Raw genomic sequence first — 20,727 nt, 5'->3', positions numbered from 1 at the left:
TCGTTGCCATTCTTTACAAAAAATTATTAGGATTTTAGAATACATCTCCTGACCCCTGCCCAGACAAAGCAACAGCAAGCCCATTGGTGACAATAGCATGATAACCATCTGGTGAAATGGACCAGGCTGAATAATTCAGAATTTCCCAATAAGCTGCATGATTGAGGAATGATTTGAACATGGATCTCCCACATCCAATCCAAGGTTTTTACCCACTGTGCCAGGCCAGCAGGGGATGTATTCTGCCAGTATAATCCAAGGATCTTCACACCCTTTGCTGATGAGCTACAGAGGCACATTTTACATGCAACCATTGATTACAAGATGAAGAAACCTTTTCTTGATAATGCAAGCAGTCTCAGGCTATAAGAAGCAACAACACACCCCACAACCACCACAAAATCTGAACTTCCCCTTTGATAGTTCTCAAGTATATTAAAATAGCTTTGCCAGAGAGGTTCAGCTCACTCTGTTTCGTGACAGGGCTCACATAGTACTTCCTTGTCTGGAAAGTATCCAGACAAAAGAAAGCAACTCATGCCATGCCAAACCTTTGGACCTCGCATCCCAAAAGGACCCATGTCTCCTTTCTCCCCTCTGGTGCCCGGGATGCCATCCTTTCCGGGTTGGCCCTGGAGGGATAAAGAGGAAGGCAAGTCACTGTGAGTCTCAGGCTGCGATCTGCATAAGACAGAGCAGAAAGAGCAGCAAAGGACAAGTCCTCACCGGCTCTCCTGGTTCTCCTGAGGCACCAACTTCTCCCTGTGCAAATACACAATATGGAAATGCTTAATACAAAGGTGAGAATTCAAGTGGGCAGGTATGCTAAAGAAGAAACCTGCACACAGATCTGCATGCAACAAAGATCAAAGGCTGGGAGATGGCCATTTCAGCTTCACAATCTAAATTAAAACTTTTGCTGGTCTCAATGAGAGTCTCTAAAAACAATGAAGACTACAAAAGGGCATCATTCTGCTGACATCTTTGAACTTTCTAACATGCACAAGCCACTCCAGAATGACAGCCTTCTTGCTAGCAGAAGTTTCAAAGCACCTGCAATGATATCTGAAAAGAAGACGAGATTGCATCGATATCCTAGCTGCTGTCAACCAGCCATATTACCAATACTGTAGATTGCAACCTTTGAGTACGGCCATCCTATATTTTTAGACGTGAAACCTGCGGGGTCATTTGTGCAGTAGTCTTTAAGAAAGCAGGTGTCTCCTAAACCCACCCTAAACGAAAAAGAGTTCTTCACACCCAACATCCCCACCAGTCAAACGGTGTCATTCCTGAAGTCATATAGGACAACAGTAATCAGTGAACTATGAGATAACCTCTTACCTTCTGCCCCCCAGGACCACGTGCTCCTGGGAATCCTGCTGACCCCTTCTCTCCCTGCTCACCTCTCGCTCCCTATAGGTTATAAAAGTGAACGTTAATGAAAAATATGGGCAACAGAGAAAAGAAGTTGGTAGTCCCATCCTGGTGCTGAAGGGACAAAAATCACTTTCCAAAATTACTATAGGCCAAAGCCAGAGTTTAGGAGTCATGTGTTCAACTTATTCCTAGCCGAGATCAGACAAGCTTCCTCCCTGTTGGAACTTGGTGAAGACATTTTTAATTCAGCAAGCACTTTAAGCTTTCTGAAGTTATGGTTAATTTTAATTGATTGTACCGTTATTATATCTTTTGGTAACCTTATTGTACACCAGTTAGAATTTAGAATTTGAACCTACTTCTTTCAGCCTGCCTTGCTGATGTCCTAGTAGTGTTTTGCAGCCCCCCCAAAACCCCCTACCACTTGTTCTGAGTTGGCAACTTTATGATCTGTGTAAAATATGGCCCCATATCTGCTCATTGCCTTCAGACACAGGTATGCAACCCCAATCCAATGCAAGTCATGTATGCAGGTACCCAGGGATTTGCTCTGGTACCTTCTCTCCAGAGATGCCTTGGTCTCCTTTGTCACCTTTGTCACCTTCCATCCCTTTTAGGCCACGGTCTCCCTAGAAAAGGATGGGAAAGAGGGATTATCAGTAAATAACCAGCAGTGCAGTCGGAAGAGTACAAATGGCATATATGATATGATATTGGGTGAAACGTCAACAGGTACAAGGAAAGAAAACTAGTTGAAAGGACTAGGGATGCAGACTTCAGTGCAACATGTCCCCCCCCCCCCCGGCCACATGGCAGAGGTTTTTTTTAATATAAAGCCAAGACACTTACTGGTTCCCCTTTGTTCCCCCGAGCACCTGGTGGGCCCTCCACAACGGCAGTGTCACCCTGCAATTGAGAGAAAGCAATTGCCAATCAGATCATACGCCTGCATCCCCCATTCCTGTTGGTCATGTGAGCAACAATCACTTTCTCCCGGGCAAATTCAAATTTTCAGTCCAGACAGCATCAACAGAAGCAAAATCCAAGGCACAAACCCAAGAGAGAGCACCAGCTTACTTCATAGCTACAGAATGATTACAGCAATTGCAAGGTCAGGAAAAAACTTGCAGTTTGGGGATAACACCACATACTGCTAACTATACCAATATCGGAAGCTGCCTTATTGTGTGTCAGGACATGGCTGTATCCAGTTCAGTATGGTCTATAATGAAAGGCAGTAGGTCTCTTTTAGGCAGGAGTTTCTTTCTCAGCCCTACCTGTTGATGCTGGGGCTTGCACCTGTTACCGTTTGCATGCAAAGAATGTGCTCTACCTCTCAGCTAGGGCTTCCCCATACAGACACCACCTGACTCTCTATAAGCAGAGCTACTGCTGTATGTGGATAGAAGCTCATCAGTGAACACCCTGATATCTTCTTTCCCAAGGCCAGACTAATGTACACCAGGCAGAAACATGGTGTTTGCAGAAGTAGCTCTGCCAGCAGGGATGTGTTTTTTTCCTTCCTTGCTTTGAAGGGTTTGGGCTTGGAATCCCACAAGGTTGCATTCAGTCATCACAATCCTGCCACAGATGGAGCTCTCACCTTGTCTCCCTTCAGCCCCATGAGCCCAACATCTCCCTAGGAGAGAAGAAAGTAAAGGTGAAAATAAGTCGGTTGAATTCATCATTCTCAAGATTCCAGTCTCGCTCAGGTTATTTTTTACTCCTCAGACTAGGCCAACTGCAAACATATTTGGGGAATTGTCAATATCATTTCAAATATTTAAATGTTCAAATATTCAAATGGCCTTTGTGCTGGCCATCAGGCAATGGCTTTTCCACTTGCCTTGCCCCACCTTCCAGCCCTAGGAACCTTCTGAATCATGTTGCCACCACAGACATTATGTGTAGGTGTCTTTTGATGAACTGACTGGAAGATTATGAGTCCTGGGGGTGGGGAGTGCTTAGTTTGTTTTTGGTTGCTAGTTTGTTCATGTTGTTAATATTGTTTTGTGGATTATGAGTGCTGTAGTGCTTTGTGAATTTTATAGTACGACTTTTGTTGTGGATGTGTTGTTTAGCTTATTGTTTTAGTCATTTTGTTAATAGCATTTTATAGAATGTGGTTGCTTTCCTGATGATTTGTAAACGTTTTACTGATAATTTGTTAATCATACTATATGATTCATGTTGTATTTGTGATGTTCTCTTATTGTTATTTATTGTTTGTGAGCCACTTCGTGATTTGTGTAAGTGAAAAGCAAAATAGAAATATAATAAATAAAAATTTACAGAATAAGCTAAAAAAGCCAGACGTTTTCATTGCCTCAAGTCACTTATAGAGGTTGATTCTCAGTCTCTGCAATGTAAGTTTCCCTTTGCTCATAAGCCCAAGAGTGGTTACACCAGTGGGTAACACTAGGAGACAAATAATCTGATTTAGCCTTCCTTCAGTGGTCTTGATCCAGAGTTTTATTCCTAAAAATATTGCTATTTCAGTGATCAGCAGGAAGGAAGGGCACTTACTTTGTCACCTCTCTCCCCTCTGTTTCCTGGAGGCCCCTAAAGACAAAACAGAAGGGAGGTCATTTCAGAATGACAACCAACACTTATGCTCAGGTTTGAGGAAGCAAAGAAAGAATGAAGGGGAGTCAAGATATTTACAGCAGGCCCACGATCTCCTTCCGTCCCTGGGCGACCATCTTCACCCTGAGGAAAAAAAGAAGGGCATTGAAGCAGGTGAAAGGAAAGAGCACAGGATGGGGAAGAGGTTGTGACTGTAGCTGTAGACTGAACCTAACGTGATAACCTATCACAACACTCAGCAAGATGCCACATCAAAGTTAAGCTAAGGCAGGGGCAGCCAGCATGACATCAGAGGTTGTTGGAAACCAGCTCCCATCAGACCCAGCCAACATGGCCAGTGTTCAGGGATGATGGGACTTGTAGTCAAGCAACATATGGAGGTTGCCAAACTGGCAACCCCTGAGCTAAGGAGATCTTCAGAAAATATCAAAGTACGGGTTCTGCTTGGGTTTCTAAAGGTTTATTCTACAGAAAGACAAAATGGTGCCAGTCGTTTTCGTTGCCTGATGGCCATGAATATCTGTTCCTCCTCCTCATGGAAACCAGAAGGTTGCTACAGACTTTTCCTTCAAACAGTGCAAAATCCCACATAGCCACCTGCTCTGTCTCTGTTTGCTGCTTGTCTGATACAGATAGACTGCCACACCTATATATTGAGGTGAGCTGATTCCACCCCACAAGTTTTGGCCTAAGTCTGAGAAGCAGAATCAAGATACATACCCGGGGTCCTGGATCTCCTCGCTCGCCTCTAGCGCCTGGCTGCCCAATACCTATGGCCCCCTAAAATAAATAAATAAATAAATAAATAAATAAATAAATAAATAATAAAAAAATGAGGAAAATGAAAATCCATCCATCATCCTGTTGCTATGTGCAACCTTTTCTCAATGAATTTAAGGAGCCAGCAACTCAGCAAAGCTTTGCATCTATTTAAAGATCCTCAAACGTTGTCAGAATATTTCCAAGGAAAAAATAGGCTTGATATAACTTAAGTAATAAGGTATTAAAGGTATTTTTTTAAAAAAAAACAATTCTCTGATTAATGCAAAAAACTAAGTCTCATAAGTGCAGCAGTTCATTGGTTCTTCTTCTTTTGGTTTACATAGTGTGATATTGGGCAGAAACAAACTTCCTGCAAGATCTTAAACTGAGGCTATCTGATCTGAGACTATAGGGGCTAAAACCTGCCTTTCTTACACTAGAAACTGATATATATATTTTCGATTTCTTAACCAGTTGCCAGATTCTACCAAATTCTATGCATCAGGTTTCATAAGGGCCAGCAGCCCTGAGCAACAGCACACTGTACAAATTAAGCAGGTGGGGCCATGTGTGGATCGTCATCTTTTTTTCAGAGCTTTTGGAGGCTACTGGGCAAAATCAGGGCTTACCTTGTCACCTTTCACTCCTGGAATGCCTTGTGTACCCTATAATAAAAAAGTGATGGGGAAAGGAGGGGGGAGGAAAAAAAAAACCCAGGTTAATATTGCAGCACCCACACAGGAATACACACAAGGAACACTGTGGCACATGGGATAGGATCCAGCTAGAATGCATCTATCTATCTATGCAATCCTCACCACACACCCACATTGAAAATGCTGTACATACCGCTGGTCCTTGTGGTCCAGGTGGACCTGGAGGTCCTGCAGTGCCCTCCCTTCCAGGAAAGCCAGTCTGACCCTGGTGAGGAAAACAGCTGTCACTGCAAAAGCTTTTATTAAGCAGGGCTAGAAACGATCCATCCTTTGAACCCAAACCCAGAACCACATGATGTCCCTCTTCGTTTAGAACCAGGCTGGGTTGCTCAAAAGCTACAAGGAAGCCCAAATAAACTAGGACAATGTTCATTGCTATGGACAACTTCAGAATCACATGCCAATCCTGGGGCACCTATCAAAGCATGGAACAGCTACACACCTGAAGCTCCTTGTGGCTCCTAAAGACTACCATTAATTTATCTTGACAACAAAGGAAGGAAGAGCATTGGAGTTTGAAGGGTGGTGGCGGTGACCTCCCTTACCCTCTCTCCTGGAGGTCCTGGAAGGCCAGCTGGTCCATTTTCTCCTCTCAGACCTGGCTGGCCTGGAATCCCAGCTGCACCTGGTGAACCTGGAGGTCCTGGGGGTCCAGGCAAGCCAGGGTCTCCCTGAAAAGAAACCGCATGACATTATGTCAGATCCAGAAATAGGTAATCCTCATGGCCACACCCCCTTCTTCCCCATCCCAAACATCTGACATCCATTTTCACTATAAATTCAAAAAAGAAGTGGCAAAGTATGAGGCTTGCACTCATAGTTTTATAATTATTATTCTAACCTTTCGAATACACCTAGACAATAGAACTGAATAGATTATGTGCCTTTGAAATATCTTTTTTACCTGGCTAAAACTCAAAAGGAACAGAAACCCAAAACCCAGGCTTAGAGTATAGTACTGAATGAAGCAATTTCCAAATTTACAATCTCAGCTATGGAACGTTAACATTCCTCTGTATTTGGTTCTGTATTCTAAGACATAGTACTTTGGTGTTACTTTTTCCTGGTTCTGATTTGCAAACCATAAGAAGAATAGCAAAGTTTCTTCACAGGAGCTGTCCACCAAAGACAGTGCTGAAATAGTTTGAAGAGGCTTATGCATCCTGAGGCTAAAGCTGTGCAAAGGAGCAAAATGGGGGGAAATGTGAACATTTCCGAAAAGCTGCATACCATGGGGTCACAGAAGTAACAAGAAAGGGATTACCTTTAATCCTGGAGGTCCAGTTTGCCCAGGAGGTCCCTGTTGGCCAATCCCAAGTGAACCCTGAATGATGCAGATGAAAGAAAAAGCAATTGTGTGTCTAGATAATGAATAAATATTAAGCTCTGCTTGCTTATGTCCCAATAGACTGCACTGAGAGCGCAAATGGTGGGTGGTTAGCTCACATGGAAGGGATGGCATAATTTAGTTCATTTTCAGGTGACTCACTGACTGGGAAGCAAGTTGATGTCATGGTCCCTACCTTGGGGTCCCAGTGTCAATCTCAGGCGGATGTAGATGGTGTATTGGCTGTCTCCCTTGAAGGGGATCCCTCAGCACTTACTTCTACACTGTCCTGGGATGAGGATGTGGTTCTCATATCATCTTCAGTGTCTGAGGTTGAGTCACCTGCAGCTTCTCCTGTTTCCCAACCACACAGAGCCATGCGACTGCAGAATAGCTACAGGCCTTTTAAAGGCTGCTCACAGCTCTTCCAAGGGGATAGAACCCAAGATGACTCTGGGCTCTGGTTGAGACAACAACTTCCCTAACTCAGCAGGCTCAGTGGGGACTGGACTGGACTGGGCAAACTTCCTCTGTGGGCTACAAACTGGACAAGAACAGGATAGTTCAGATGAAATATAACATGGATGCCTTCAGTCCCCATTTATGAGCACCATTCTGAATGCTACTGAGTTCCTGGCCACTAACAGATACTTGGGACAATGCAGAGTTAGGAACATCTAAGAATATTGTACATGGACAAGAAAAGCACACTGAAAAGATTTAATAAACATTTGGACTTTAACCAACAGAAGCTTCAACAAAACACATGAGAACCACTGTATACCTTTTCTCCCTTGATTCCAGATGATCCTTTGGCTCCCTATTAAAATCCAAAAGCAGAAAAATAGCAAAAGGTGTTAGATGCATTGCTAAGAGTGATGCTAAGGTAGCAGGAGAGAAAAGAATGTGGCAACACATTTCAAATACAAAAAAGGCACTATAAAAAAGATGGCCATCATATCCTCTGAGGATAGGCAGGAAGTAACGGGTTTAAATTACAGGAAGACAGATTTTGTTAAGCATTAGTAACCATTGAACTAGTTGCTTGGGTATGTTATAGACTGAGTTCTGTTTTGGGGGTTTTAAAGAAAAGGTTGCCCAGTTTTGTTGGTACTGGGTATCCTCCCCAGGGTATTGCACTAAATTAGGAATAACCACTCTAAAAATAAAGTCATTTCAATCTATCACACTTTACAAGGTCTATTTTTCACCTGTCCAGGACTTGCCTCGGGTTCTTTTGTCACTGCCTAGCCTGTCCACATATTTTCATCTAGGTAGGATTGTGTTGCTTCATGAATATCAGGCAGCTATGTTTTTACATAGCGTATTGCCCCTCCAGTCACACACACACACACACACACGTTCAATCGTTCACCCTAGGAGGTTGCCTCCCTAGGGAAACAGGCACCCCATTTTAGGAAATCAGATGATGCATGGCTACTCTTCCAACACCCAAGTCACATTCATTGGACAGGGGTACCTCCTTGCAGTGGTAACTTGATAAAGCATTTCATTTTACATAGTACGTACATCTTCTCCAGGATCTCCAGGATCTCCTTGATTCCCAGGTTCACCCTAGCATGGAGAAAGGAAAGTTATCTAGAGGTATCTACACTGAAAATGAGCCAAGGCTTCAAGGGCTTCCATGAAGCCCTCAGCTTCCAGAGAGAGAGAGAGAGAGAGAGAGAGAGAGAGAGAGAGAGAGAGACAGACAGACAGACAGACAGACAGATAGACAGAGACTCAGAGAGAGCGCACCAAGGCTCCTTCCTTGAAATCTGTTTCTCACCTTTTCTCCTCGAGGGCCTGGAATGCCTCGATCACCTTTGGGACCCTGTAAAGTAGAAAGATCAGCATTGATACCTGGCTTGGGAAACAAGAGTCTGAGAAACAGAAATGGGAAAAAAGGTAATAAGAAAGGCCAACGCACCGGTTTTCCAAAAATTTCCCCATCAAAGTCACCTGGTGAACCCTAAAACAGATAATGTAGATTATCAGTACTGCTGAAGCTTCCCTTCAAATCCAGTCAACCTTCCCACCGCACCCTCAAAAGTTGGTATTCTCTTCTCCCTACACTTCCAGAAAGTAAGTGCCAGGCACATTTGTTTTATCTGATTGAATTTAGTTCCCTCTTTAGATTCCATGAGGACTATGGAACACAGGGAGAGTATGCTCCTTTCTCTGTCTTGCTGGAAAATTTTTGAAACAGAAAAGCTATAGCTTGTGGCGCTAGTGAACAGGCAGCACAGTTCTGACAAGTTATGGCATATGAGTTCCATGATACAGTTTGAAAGCTCTATATGAGGTCACCACTATGCGGAAGCTCAGCAGGTCTGGATCAGTGGCTGGATGGGTCACCACCCGAGAACCAGACAAACATGACCTTGGATTGCATGACAGAAGTACGGTTAGCTATAAGTGCAAGAAAATATAAAATAAATTAGCACTGATCTGCACCCACTGCAGACTCCAACACTTTTCAATATTTGTACAGCAAGCAGATTTCGAGTCATAATCCTGAAACTGCTTCTACAATCCTCACTGAGCTGCCAAAGGACCCAGGTCTGCTATATTTCTGTCAACTTGTGCCACCAGAATGCATCATACTGTTGTTCAGTACATTGTACCAGGCAGGCCCAAGAAATTTTGGAATCAGAGGTGACCCCCAAATTAGTGTCCCTCACCTTGTTCTCTGTACTGTTTTCCTGTTTTTAGCTTACCTTCTCGCCTTTTGCTCCAGGAGGCCCCACAACACTCTATAGACAGTCAGGGAGAAAGAGAGATGGATGCTTAAAAGCAAAGTGAGACAATTACCTTTATTGGTAAATTTAATTTAATGTTCTTGCTGTTTTGTAAGCCGCTTTGAGGTTTTACTAGAATTGAACGGTATATTGAATTTCATTAAATTAAATAAAACAGAGACAATGTTCATTGTAAAAAAAATTATAATTGTCTTTGTTTTTGTTTTTTAGTTTGCAAGCCACCTTGAGTGCTTCCAAGTGCAGTGTTAAAAATATTTTAAACAAATAACCATTAGAAACAATGTATATTCGGAAAATTCAGCCAGTATTTACTAGAACAAAAATATTTAGTGGAACAAATGTGAGAAAGATAAAGCATATGCTCCAGAAAAAAAAAAGAAAATTGTTACTCACTTGTCCTGGGAGCCCAGCATCCCCAGGTTCTCCTTTGGGTCCAGCAGGTCCTGCTGGTCCTGGAACACCCTGAAAAGCAGTTAATAACATGTAAGACTTTAGGTAGGCTCCCTTGTCCCACAATGACAACGCAATTCTATGCATATTTCCTTGGAAGCAAGTCTCATTGTGTTAAATGTTTCTTACTCCCCTGGGCTGTGCAATCAGGATTACAGCTAGCGATTCTCAAATGCTTGGGAGCAGTTGCTTCTTTGAAGAGGAGGACTTCACATAAAAGGTGACCTCTTTGACCATAAAGTATGACTACTGTAATTCATTTTCAAACCACTGCCCTATGTCTTGAATTCAGCTTCAAAAATGGCTAACTTGACCCTATCAAAAAATGTGATCTGAACCATTACAGGAAATACTTTACTGCTCTCTAACTTGGAAGCTGAATCCTCACGCTTCATACAAAACGATAGAGTTAGGTGTCTTAGAAGATTTTTTAAAAGCCTCTGGTCTGCATATGATGCCACAGAGGTATTAAGAATGCAAAGTTGGTGAATCAAGTCCGTCTTCTGTAACCAAACCTTGGTTGCACAGCCAAGGTGAGATCATGTAAGTTGAGTCTTGGTGTCTTGCCCAGTCTTGAAAAGAATCACAGTTTAGATAGGAAGCTTACAACCTCACACTGCAGGCCATACCATTTTCCCAGGCAGTCCAGGTTCCCCGTCTTTCCCTGGCACTCCATCCCTTCCTGGCACACCTAGCTTCCCAGGTTCACCCTAAGACATGGAGAGAAAACAGCTGGAATTAGTGCCTGCACTTGTCTGTACACGGGGGACAACAGAGGCAATATATTTTGCAACGAAATCATTCCGTATTGTTTTGGACAAACAGGTGGCCAGGAGAACCAGTTGCATATTGGGTGTGTTCGGATAAGTGGGCAACGAGAATGAATCCCACCACACAGGAAGAGGAGAATTGGTTAGTGAAGCTGCTCTTTGTCAAAAAGACAAACACAAGGGCGTTAGGCCCAAAATATACCAATGGGGGTTCAACTTAAGCAGGCACCAAAGCCTGAATCATTGAAGAACGACCATCAGTTGCGTAAAGTGGCATGGCGTGTGGAGGAGTCTGTAGGCATATGGTGCAAAGCAAGCTTACCACTTGTCCTGGCAACCCTGGAGGGCCCTGTTGACCCTGAAAATAAATGCAAACAAGAAAGCATCAATAAACATGAAGGAGGAGACAAGAACTTCCCAACCTAATTCTCCAATAGCTCTGAAGCTAGGGAAACATATTGGTCACATACTGCAGGTCCCGGTGGTCCTACTGATCCTGGGAGTCCAACATTCCCCTGGAGACCCGGTAAACCCTGCAATGAAGAGATGAGAAAGCTCTGATCAAACTTACACTCAGCCGGACCAATAGTACTGAATTCCCAACTAACAGGGCTTTTCAAGAAACACAGAGATATCAACAGTCAGAAAGGAAAGGTCAAACTCATGAGAACCACTTAGGCAATGGGCGAAGGCCCTGAAATGACATCTATTAGGCTAGGAGACTAGGAACCAGCAGGAAAGCTGGGCTGGGGAGGGAAGGCTAGAGGTACTTACTCGGATGCTGGAGCCAGGCTCTCCTGCATCGCCCTGTAAATAGGAAGAATAAAATGCAACAACTCATTATTATGAATCTGTGTCGGTCAGATACGTAAGTTTTAATTGCTTCATTTTCTGCAAAGAAGAGTGTGGACTAACCACCTGGCATAATAGGGTTCCAATGCCATTTTCTTTTTAGAAAACAGAGTTCTCCATGGGAATTCAGAGATGTGTTTGTGCTGTTCCCCACAGGCAATGGTGAAGGCTGGGAGTGTAAGCCTCCAGCTGTCACTGGTTTGGGTAGAAAGTAGTTCTAAAAGCCCTATCATTCTTTGGCTTCTTGGTGATCAAATCAGATACATACCTTTATTCCAGGTGGACCTTGAGCGCCCGGAGGGCCAATAGGACCCTGAAAAGAAAAAAGGCAATTATTTTTAGTAACCAAAGCACAACAAGGTTGATACTGAATGAAGGAAGCAACTATTGCCAGAAATCTCTTGTGCAATACATCATATTCTGTCTCCGATCAAGTCGGAGCTGGTGTCTCCTGTCAGAACTTAGCCTACTAGATAATGGAACAATCCAGACTGCACACACTACATATCCTTACCCCAAACACTGAGGACCCTTATTTTTCTATGCATGGTTGGCTAAGCGGATTTTAGGATGCAATAACATCTCACGGAAAAAAGCCAGTTTTACTTACAGGAGGGCCTGGTGGTCCAGTATCTCCCTGGTTACCCTGAAATGAATGAAGAAACATAATCAGTACTGCAAATGGAGCACTGAAACCAAAGCTCAGTATATGAACTTCTCTTCCTGGAGAGCTCTCCACTTTGGGACAGTTCAGAGATATTTTCACCACTGAATTTCCAAAATGCAATCAAGCTTCTTCATGCTCGCAGACACTTAGGGAAAGGATTGTGTGAACTGGCAGGACACAGTACATTTCCCAGTGATTCTCCACAAACCACACCTGTACTTTTTTGGGTGTTGCAATGACTGCGTAAGTTCCTGTGAAGCATACTTGTATACTTGCACACCTCCAGTTCACAAAATAAATTTCTTTGTACTCATCACATCTCTCAATTGGTTCACAGGGAGAGGAAAAACAACCTCTAAATTATTGGGGTAAGGGAGGAAAGCCTGAGGCAGAGAGATGGTCGTTTGGTCTACTGCAGAGATCTTTAGCCCCTGCCTGGGGGTCTGACCTGACCCTCCAAGCACTTTTGATGCCACCTGTAAGGTGCCACTTATTTTAGTAGTGGCAGCAAAAAGGGGGGGGGGGGAGGGACGACAAATAAAGTCAACACAGCTCAGCACCTGGATGCAGAAGCAAATGACTCCTTCACTTGTCACCAGATGAATCATTTGATGAGCAGGGAGTGGGTGATAACCCTCCTTCCCCAGCTGATATGCATGGGTCACCTGAGAAGAGCTGTGAGTCCTTTGAGTGGCCACACCCGCCACTGATATGCAGATGCTAGAGGGTTGGCTAAGGGTGAATATGGTCTTCAGGCCAAAAAAACATGGTTAGCCACTCCTGGTCTACAATCACCCAGTGACCTCATGGTTTAATTACTATTAGAGCTGTGGACTCTTCCTCATGCATTTACTCCAACAACATCAACAATGGTTTACAAATATTGACTGCAAGCTTCATTAACTTGAACCCCCATTCAACAGGTACAGAGAGAGGTTAAAGTGGCTTCATTCCTTCTGGACCCAGGTCTCTGCGTTGACCGCTCTGCCAACGACTTCCCCCTGCCCCGACCTTCTCCCCTACAAAGCTTATAATGTGATGTGAAGACGAAAACACTCCATAGACAACTGTTAGCAAGAGGCATATTGCTACATGCAAGGTGAGGGGCAAGTGAAATACAGCAAGCAGGTGGGAGAAGCAAAGGGAGCACCTACCGGTCTGCCCAGAACTCCGGGGAAGCCTGGCAAGCCCTGCAAAGATCCAATTCAAATATCCAGAGAGTTAGCAAGACCCAGAGCAATCCCTCAAGCAAGCCTTGCTTGGCCCTTGCCTTATCTCACAACACAATGCCAAGGCAGAGCTGCTCCTACCGCACTAGAGACAGACAGACAGAGAGAGAAGAGAGAGACAGCGAACAAGCGTAGGAAGCCAACCACAGCCAATGACTCAGGTCAGCTGAGGCCTACCAAGAAAGGTTACTTACAGCTGGGCCGGAGGGCCCTCTAACACCCTGCAGGCCCTGGATGGGAGGGAATGACACAGAAAACAGACACACATGAACCAGCAACATAAAGCACTCCAACAAAGGGGACAGGCTGTCCTCTGAATGGCCTGGAAACATACAGTGGTACCTTGGAAGTCAAACGGAATCCGTTCCGGAAGTCCGTTCGACTTCAAAAGCATTTGGGGAACAAGGCTCCTGCGGTCAATTGAAAGCTGTGTCAGACTTTCGGGTTCCAAAGAACGTTCGCAAATTGGAACACTCACTTCCAGGTTTGCGGCATTCAGGAGCCAAAACGTTCAAATCGCAAGGCGTTTGGGATCCAAGGTACGACTGTAATTTTCTTGGGTTGGTGGGTGGGATTTGAGGCTGCTATCCTGTTTCCTCTTGGCTGTCTGAAGTGCTGAGTTCTGTCCCAAAAGGGAGCTCTACTGAGGCAGATCTGAGGCTATGGCCTCTGTGAACACCACACAGACCATTCCACTGGGGCTCCTTAGGCCATAAGAGAGTGAGAACATGGCATCACAGACAGTGTGTGGAAGCTTCCAGTCATTTGTCTGGATGCTTGAATGCTTCTGAACATTCTTATGGAGCAGGGCTGCTCCACTCAGTAGAAGAACCGGGCTGAATTGTTGAACAACCCTCACTGCAGGTTTTGGAGAATAGGAAGCGCCTTCAGTTGAGTCCTCTTCAGTAGGATGATGGCCTGCAAGGGACAGCATCGATGGGAGGTGGATTCCCGCAAAAATCCACTGTGTTCTCAAGGCAACAGGGTGGGGTGGGGAGTGTCCTATAAATGGTTTGTTACATCAGTGTAGAACACTCAACATAGAAGGCAAAGCACATTATTACTGTGGGGAAGGAAGGAGGCACACAGCAACACAGAGATGGATTCCAACTAGGTGTGAAAGGAAAATGTATTGTGAAGAGAATCCTCTATCCCCACAATATCTCTTCTCCTTGAATCTCACCCTGGCTTTCTGCTGCTGGTAAAGCACTGTCTGCCCCACAAGCAGAAGGACCACCCCTTGCCCATCACCACTCAGGGCTCCTAGTGCCTCAGGGATTCTACCCAGACTCCATGGTCAGAGTGAGGAGCATCACAAGTGCCCAGCCTAGCAGACACTACTATTATCAATATGTAAAGGGGAAAATAAGAGCAACTTATAAATGTTGGAAAACTGAAGAAAAAATCTCTTTGGAGATCTGGTACAATTATGTCTGGACTATGACGCTAGCACAGATGCTAAGAAAGTGGAGAAAAGGTAACATGAAGTACTTCTACAGTGGATGACTTTGTGGAAAAAGGCTACTACTGCAGCTTCATAGCTTGTAGTAACCAACAATCTGGTCAGATAAAACCACCAGCTACATAGACAACCTCTGGAAGAACATATTCAGATAGACAAGTTCCGCAAAACAAGTTCTGCAAAATATGCAGAATATGAAACAAACCTCAAACACAAAGCATTCAGAAAGTAACAGTGTGTGCTTCTGTATGTAATTGTATTGCTTCTTATAAAAAGAAATAACAAGTTGAATATTATATTATAATATAATATAATATAATAAATATAAAAATATTGTCTCTCAGCCAGGGTGTCCCAAAAGTAGGTATACTGCTTTAGAATCCACTTTCTTCGTTCTTGACTCAAGTTCGCTGTCATCATTTCACAGTATCAGTAAAGAAAAATAATCCTTTTATCTGACTCCACTATACTTTCCAACCGCCAGCCTGAAATTTAACTGCCACTTTGTTGTGTGTTAGTTATGTGTACCCATATAATCTGTTGTGATGAATTTCACTGACTCAACTGTAAACTTTTAGGCCACCCTGTACTATACAGATTTATGTGTGGCAGATGGAAAGCCTTGAAGCAAGACTTATGTTCCTGGAATGCCAGTTTAGCAACTGTTTTCAGAAGGCTATGGAGAGAAAGCCTAGGCTGGACCTGGGGAATACGACTTGTGGATTTCAATAAGCCCACCCTCCACCTTTCCTCCAAAAATTTGAGCTCTGAATCTTTCTCTTTGCTCTCTCTTTCCTGCCTTCTGTCCTACTCCCCAAATCACACACATTTCCCACCCCAATACTGAGGCTTCCTCCCCCCACTTTTACTTACTGCTTTCCCTTCTGGGCCAGGGAGGCCTCTTTCTCCTGGAAGGCCCTAGAGCAAAATAAAATTCAAGGTCATTGAGAGAAAACAGAAGGCCAACAAGGCATCAAATACCACCTCTGCAGCCACAGCGTAATACAGCATCAAATGCAGGTGGGTGTGGAATATGTCCCCAAACCCCACTGCTCCTCAAAGCAGGGTGCTGTTTATTATTAGAAGCAGCAGTGGCAGCTGTGATTTCAGAACTATGTTCCCCCTGCCACCATTTCCAACAGTGGCCCATCACCAATACTTACTGGAGCGCCATCCCTGCCTCTCTCGCCGGCTTCACCTCTCTCCCCTTTCTGCCCAGTTTCACCCTGCAATTCAAAATGTTGTTTGTTGAAAGGCAAGTAGGCGGGCCCTTTGTTTCAACGTTCCATCCCAAGGGCCAATCCATATCCAGCTCTCCTTGACTGCCCACTATGATGCGTTTGTCTGCATTGCTTCCCCAGGAGACCAGGATGGGACTTGGGCTCAGTTCAACCGAGGGCATGGATGGAGGCTGCCAATGTTTTGGGACAGCCCTGGCTCACCACCACCCCCGAGAAACAGTGAGACGTGTGGGGAATGCACACATCAAGAGCAAACCTGAAAAAAGCAAGCACGTGAAGTCTCACTGGAATCAGTTTATTTTGATATTATCTAGTACATTCATGTCCCACCTTTCTTCCAGGCCCTTGAACCAGAACTTTATGCTATCCTGGCATAAAGGAAGTTTAAGACCATGAACCCAGAGAGAGCCGAGACCCTAACTAACCCTGGAGGAATGGAGTGCCAGCAGTCATTATCCATGGTTTCCACCCCAATTCTGGGAGTGGAGTAGGATCCTTTGGTATTGGAAGGGGATGCGGGGGGAGAATAACCATGGGAATAAGCAAGCCAAGCTCCCAAAGCTGAGTTCTGAAGGAAAGCATGGCGAGGCCAGGAAATTCCTGCTTTGGTGAACAGGGATACCCCACTCTTAGTCATAGCTGCTGTTGTACCCCTGCTTGGGTGGAGGGCAAGTAACCCCTCTTTTGGCTCAGCACTGCTGAGTTCTTCATGAAACCCATGAAAGGGATAGAGAAAAAGAAGAATTTTCAAAGCAAGATAAAAGCCAAACACTCGGCAGGAAAGAAAAGGTCCCCCTCTTGGCAAGCGAAGGCACAGAGCAGGCACAGGGGAAGCCGGAGAGATGCAGGGGCGGGAGACTTACTATACTCAGACCTTATCGCCTCTAGAGCCTTTCTCGCCATCTTCTCCTGGCTCTCCCTGTACAAGCGGAAGGAAAAAGGGAATTGTTTGCTGCAAGCCTCAAAGAAGTGTGTTCTAGTCCATGGATGGGGAATCTGTGGCCCTCTGGGGAACTGCAGGGGTACAGCCCTCATCAACCCAATCACTGGCTATGGCAGAAGGGATTTGGGAATCCATCATACGGAGGGTCATGGATGCTTCATTCCTGGTCTAGTTATTTTTCATCACCCATAATGCCCAAGTAGTAACAAATGCCATCATGTGAAGCTCAGCAATGATGCCTACATTGCTACCTTGCTCCTCCCAAGATTGTGTCTATCACATGGTTCACACCTTTGTTGTTGTTTTTATTTTTCAAATTACTAAGGCTGTAATTTACTAGGCAAAGATTTAAGACAGCAATCCTATGCACACTTATTTGGAAGCAAGTCTCAGTGAACTCAAAAGGACTTACTTTTGAGCAGACCTATGCTGGATTGCGATGCAGTTAACTAATGTTTAAGTGAATCTTTTAGCAAATTTTAACAGACGAGTATTAAAAGGGAAGCAGAAAGAACATATTGAAGATTTCTAATATAGTCTTATTATGTTGTCTCATCACATTCTTCATTATCTCAAAATGGCAGATAAATTGAGGGTGTGCTATTCAGCAAATCTGTTTATATTTTATCAACTGGTTAAAAAACCCCGATGCCCCACTAAAGGGTCTTCAAAGTGGGGAAAGTTTACAATACTGCAGTCTCAGATTCTGTTGTGGGTTGAAAGGCTCCCTGATTTGGGGAGCTAAATGCCAGTTCTGCTATCATTCATGGTCAGAAAAATACAGGACTCAGATCTGAAATTATTAAAACCACTAGAAGAGTGGAGCATAGCCCTATTCCGGGGAGGAGGGGGGAACTTCCCTAAAGCTGCTCTGTGCATAGGTAGGGAAGTCTCCATTGGCTGAGAAAAGACTGGCATGGAAAGGGCACTAACCTTGCTTCCCTTGGGTCCTGTAGCCCCACGCTCTCCTGGAAGCCCCGGGAGGCCCCCTTCCGCTCCATCCACCTGGAAAAATAAGAAGAATTGCACATGGGGTTTCTCCTCCTGCACAGAGACAAGACCTTGCACACTCATGTTTTGTCTGTACTCCGCCAGAAAGTCACATACTGTTCTCCACTACATGCAAAGAACATTTATGTGGATATTCCAATACTTGGATAACCTCTCAAGAACTAACCGCTAATAGAGCTGTAGGAATTGCTTGACTTAATCAGGGTACCTGTGTCTGTTCCACATGCAGTTTAGGATCCATCTTTCCCTGGGTATAAAACTGTAGAGTTGGAAGGGACACTGAGAATCATCTAGTCCAACCCCCTGCAATGCAGGAATATGCAGCTGTCCCTAACAGGGATCGAACCTGCAACCTTGGCATTATCAGCACCATGCTGTAACCAGCTGAGCTATCCAAGCTATCCCTTATGCTTGATTAAATCTGTTGATTTTTCTAGGCTATGAGAGCCAGTGTGGTGTAGTGGTTAAGAGCGGTAGTCTCGTAATCTGGGGAACCGGGTTCGCGTCTCCGCTCCTCCACATGCAGCTGCTGGGTGACCTTGGGCCAGTCACACTTCTTTGAAGTCTCTCAGCCCCACTCACCTCACAGAGTGTTTGTTGTGGGGGAGGAAAGGAAAGGAGAATGTTAGCCGCTTTGAGACTCCTTAAAGGGAGTGAAAGGCGGGATATCAAATCCAAACTCTTCCTCTTCTTCTAGGCTATGACCCAAATTCAAAAAAGTTCACACAGAATCAAACTTAAGCCCAGGAGCAGAAGTGTGTGTGTGTGTGTGTGTGTGTGTGTGTGTAAGGGGGGGTGAGATTGACCTCACATTGATGGGCATTCATAACTTACTCATTGAGCTTTTTCTAGTTAATTAAAGTGGACAGCGAAATTTGAAGACCCTGGACTCAGCTGGAAGACGGGCAATGCTTAACACTACCTTCTGAGGCTTGGTATCAATTTAGAGCAGCATGTGTTAGGGAAAAGCTTTAATTTTTATTCCCATTAGAAATCTAGCCAGTAAGTAGGCAGGGCAAAATAGCAACAGAGGAAGGAGTAAAGGGATGGGATCTGTTTGAGCTTCAAAACACTGAATTGCCAGTCCAAGGAAGCACACAAGGCTGTCTAGGGCAAGGCATTCATGGCCAAAGGGTACAATCCACAAGGACTAGAAGCAGAAGAACATGTCTATCTCTCCCCTTTTCTTGGGTTTTCTCACAGGGATTTTCTCACAGAGTTCAAAGAATTCAGGATATAACTCAACACCATTTTACATTGACTTATTATAGGTCTTCCTCGTGTTACATTCAATAAGTGTACCATTTGTGCTCACAAGAGCTGGGCTGTACAAATCAAACTATGTGCATTCTTTTACAAAAATAAAAAAGTGTACATTCTTTTACAAAAATATATGCGCTTGTGTAGAAACAGCTTTTAGCTGTGTTTAGTACAATATGTGAACAAGCTTAATATGAGTTCAGCATCTAAGGGACGGGGACACACACACACACACACACACACACACACACACACACGTCCCCAGATGCTGAGCTCATATTAACCACACACACACACACATATATGGTTGAAGGAATCACTCACCCTGGGTCCTGGTGGCCCTGGTGGCCCTTGTAAGCCATCTCTGCCCTGGGGACAAGAGAAACAGGGTAATGACCAAATACATGGAGGATTTGCCAAAGAAGTGATCCAAGTCTTACTCACCCCCACCCACAATGTGTCACAACAGCAGACATTGTCCAGTAACTCCTAAAGGCATGGGATGAATGAGGAATACAGAGAGATAGGCCCACCACAGGTATATCATTCAGAACTATACTTTACAGGCAAAACATCTGTAACAGGGCCCAGATGCCACTTTTTAAAAAGAAAGAAAGAAAATTACAGAAAATAAACTTCCTGAAAATGGGATTCAGAACCAAAAAGCAGTATAGGGGAGGGTTCTTAACCGTGTCCTTGTCTGCTTGTCTCTCTGTTTTACTTCCCTTCCCCAAGTGATTTCTCCCTGACCTGAGCAGAGTTCCAAACTTGGGTTGAGGTGTTGGCTTTAATCTTCCAGTTTAAATATTTTAGTGTTATTTACATGTGCTTAGGGCTTGGTTTATGATTGTACATCACTTTTGAGACTTCTTACTAGAAAAGTAACTCATGAATATTTTAAACAAGCAAAAAAATAAACAAACATGAGTATAGAATTCTCTGGTGGAGAAAAGCCACATGAGGGTGATTTGGAGCAGAAAAACAGCAAGCAGAAAAAGTGGTACACATCCGCTTCCCTCCCTCCGATGCTTATCTGCAGAATTGTGGGTTTTCCTTATCCCACATGTATTTCATTATTCAAGAACTGTCTACTTTCTCTACTTTGTTTCCAAGTAAGGCAGCCCTCAGTGCCTGCTCCAGACTGGACTGACACCAATTACCCTGAGGCAAATATCTTGTCTCAGAAGGATTTATATCCTCGAAACAAGTATATAATCTTTGTCCTGAAGCTGCATTTGTAAATGCACACTGTTCTCAGAGATAGATGCAGAGAGACAGATTGGCAATCACTCTGAAGTCTAATAAATTA

General features: G+C 44.2%; 1 protein-coding gene across 10 annotated transcripts in view; it reads right to left on the bottom strand.

Annotated features, from left to right (window-relative positions):
• COL7A1 (collagen type VII alpha 1 chain) overlaps positions 1-20,727 on the bottom strand; it is a 121,581-nt gene that overhangs the window by 15,252 nt on the left and 85,602 nt on the right. For 9 of the 10 annotated variants that reach the window (XM_053377943.1, XM_053377940.1, XM_053377946.1 and 6 more), the window contains 31 exons: positions 19,743-19,787; positions 18,081-18,152; positions 17,079-17,123; positions 16,127-16,189; positions 15,837-15,881; positions 13,427-13,462; positions 12,216-12,251; positions 11,874-11,918; positions 11,528-11,560; positions 11,224-11,286; positions 11,076-11,111; positions 10,613-10,693; positions 9,927-9,995; positions 9,492-9,527; positions 8,702-8,743; positions 8,561-8,605; positions 8,302-8,346; positions 7,556-7,591; positions 6,709-6,768; positions 5,990-6,115; positions 5,578-5,649; positions 5,358-5,393; positions 4,687-4,746; positions 4,045-4,089; positions 3,907-3,942; positions 2,984-3,019; positions 2,230-2,286; positions 1,938-2,009; positions 1,345-1,416; positions 727-762; positions 552-632 (listed from right to left, as the gene is read on the bottom strand). In XM_053377943.1, coding sequence (XP_053233918.1) covers positions 552-632; positions 727-762; positions 1,345-1,416; positions 1,938-2,009; positions 2,230-2,286; positions 2,984-3,019; positions 3,907-3,942; positions 4,045-4,089; positions 4,687-4,746; positions 5,358-5,393; positions 5,578-5,649; positions 5,990-6,115; positions 6,709-6,768; positions 7,556-7,591; positions 8,302-8,346; positions 8,561-8,605; positions 8,702-8,743; positions 9,492-9,527; positions 9,927-9,995; positions 10,613-10,693; positions 11,076-11,111; positions 11,224-11,286; positions 11,528-11,560; positions 11,874-11,918; positions 12,216-12,251; positions 13,427-13,462; positions 15,837-15,881; positions 16,127-16,189; positions 17,079-17,123; positions 18,081-18,152; positions 19,743-19,787 — 1,662 coding nt within the window. Of the gene's footprint in view, positions 1-551; positions 633-726; positions 763-1,344; positions 1,417-1,937; positions 2,010-2,229; positions 2,287-2,983; positions 3,020-3,906; positions 3,943-4,044; positions 4,090-4,686; positions 4,747-5,357; positions 5,394-5,577; positions 5,650-5,989; positions 6,116-6,708; positions 6,769-7,555; positions 7,592-8,301; positions 8,347-8,560; positions 8,606-8,701; positions 8,744-9,491; positions 9,528-9,926; positions 9,996-10,612; positions 10,694-11,075; positions 11,112-11,223; positions 11,287-11,527; positions 11,561-11,873; positions 11,919-12,215; positions 12,252-13,426; positions 13,463-13,695; positions 13,732-15,836; positions 15,882-16,126; positions 16,190-17,078; positions 17,124-18,080; positions 18,153-19,742; positions 19,788-20,727 lie in introns of all 10 variants that reach the window. The other variant, XM_053377944.1, reaches the window with a different exon arrangement.

The sequence above is a fragment of the Podarcis raffonei genome, chromosome 2 (assembly GCF_027172205.1).
Source record: "Podarcis raffonei isolate rPodRaf1 chromosome 2, rPodRaf1.pri, whole genome shotgun sequence".
Lineage (NCBI taxonomy): Eukaryota > Metazoa > Chordata > Lepidosauria > Squamata > Lacertidae > Podarcis > Podarcis raffonei.
Note: the sequence above shows the minus strand (reverse complement) of the source record. Positions and strands in the feature narration are given on the sequence as shown.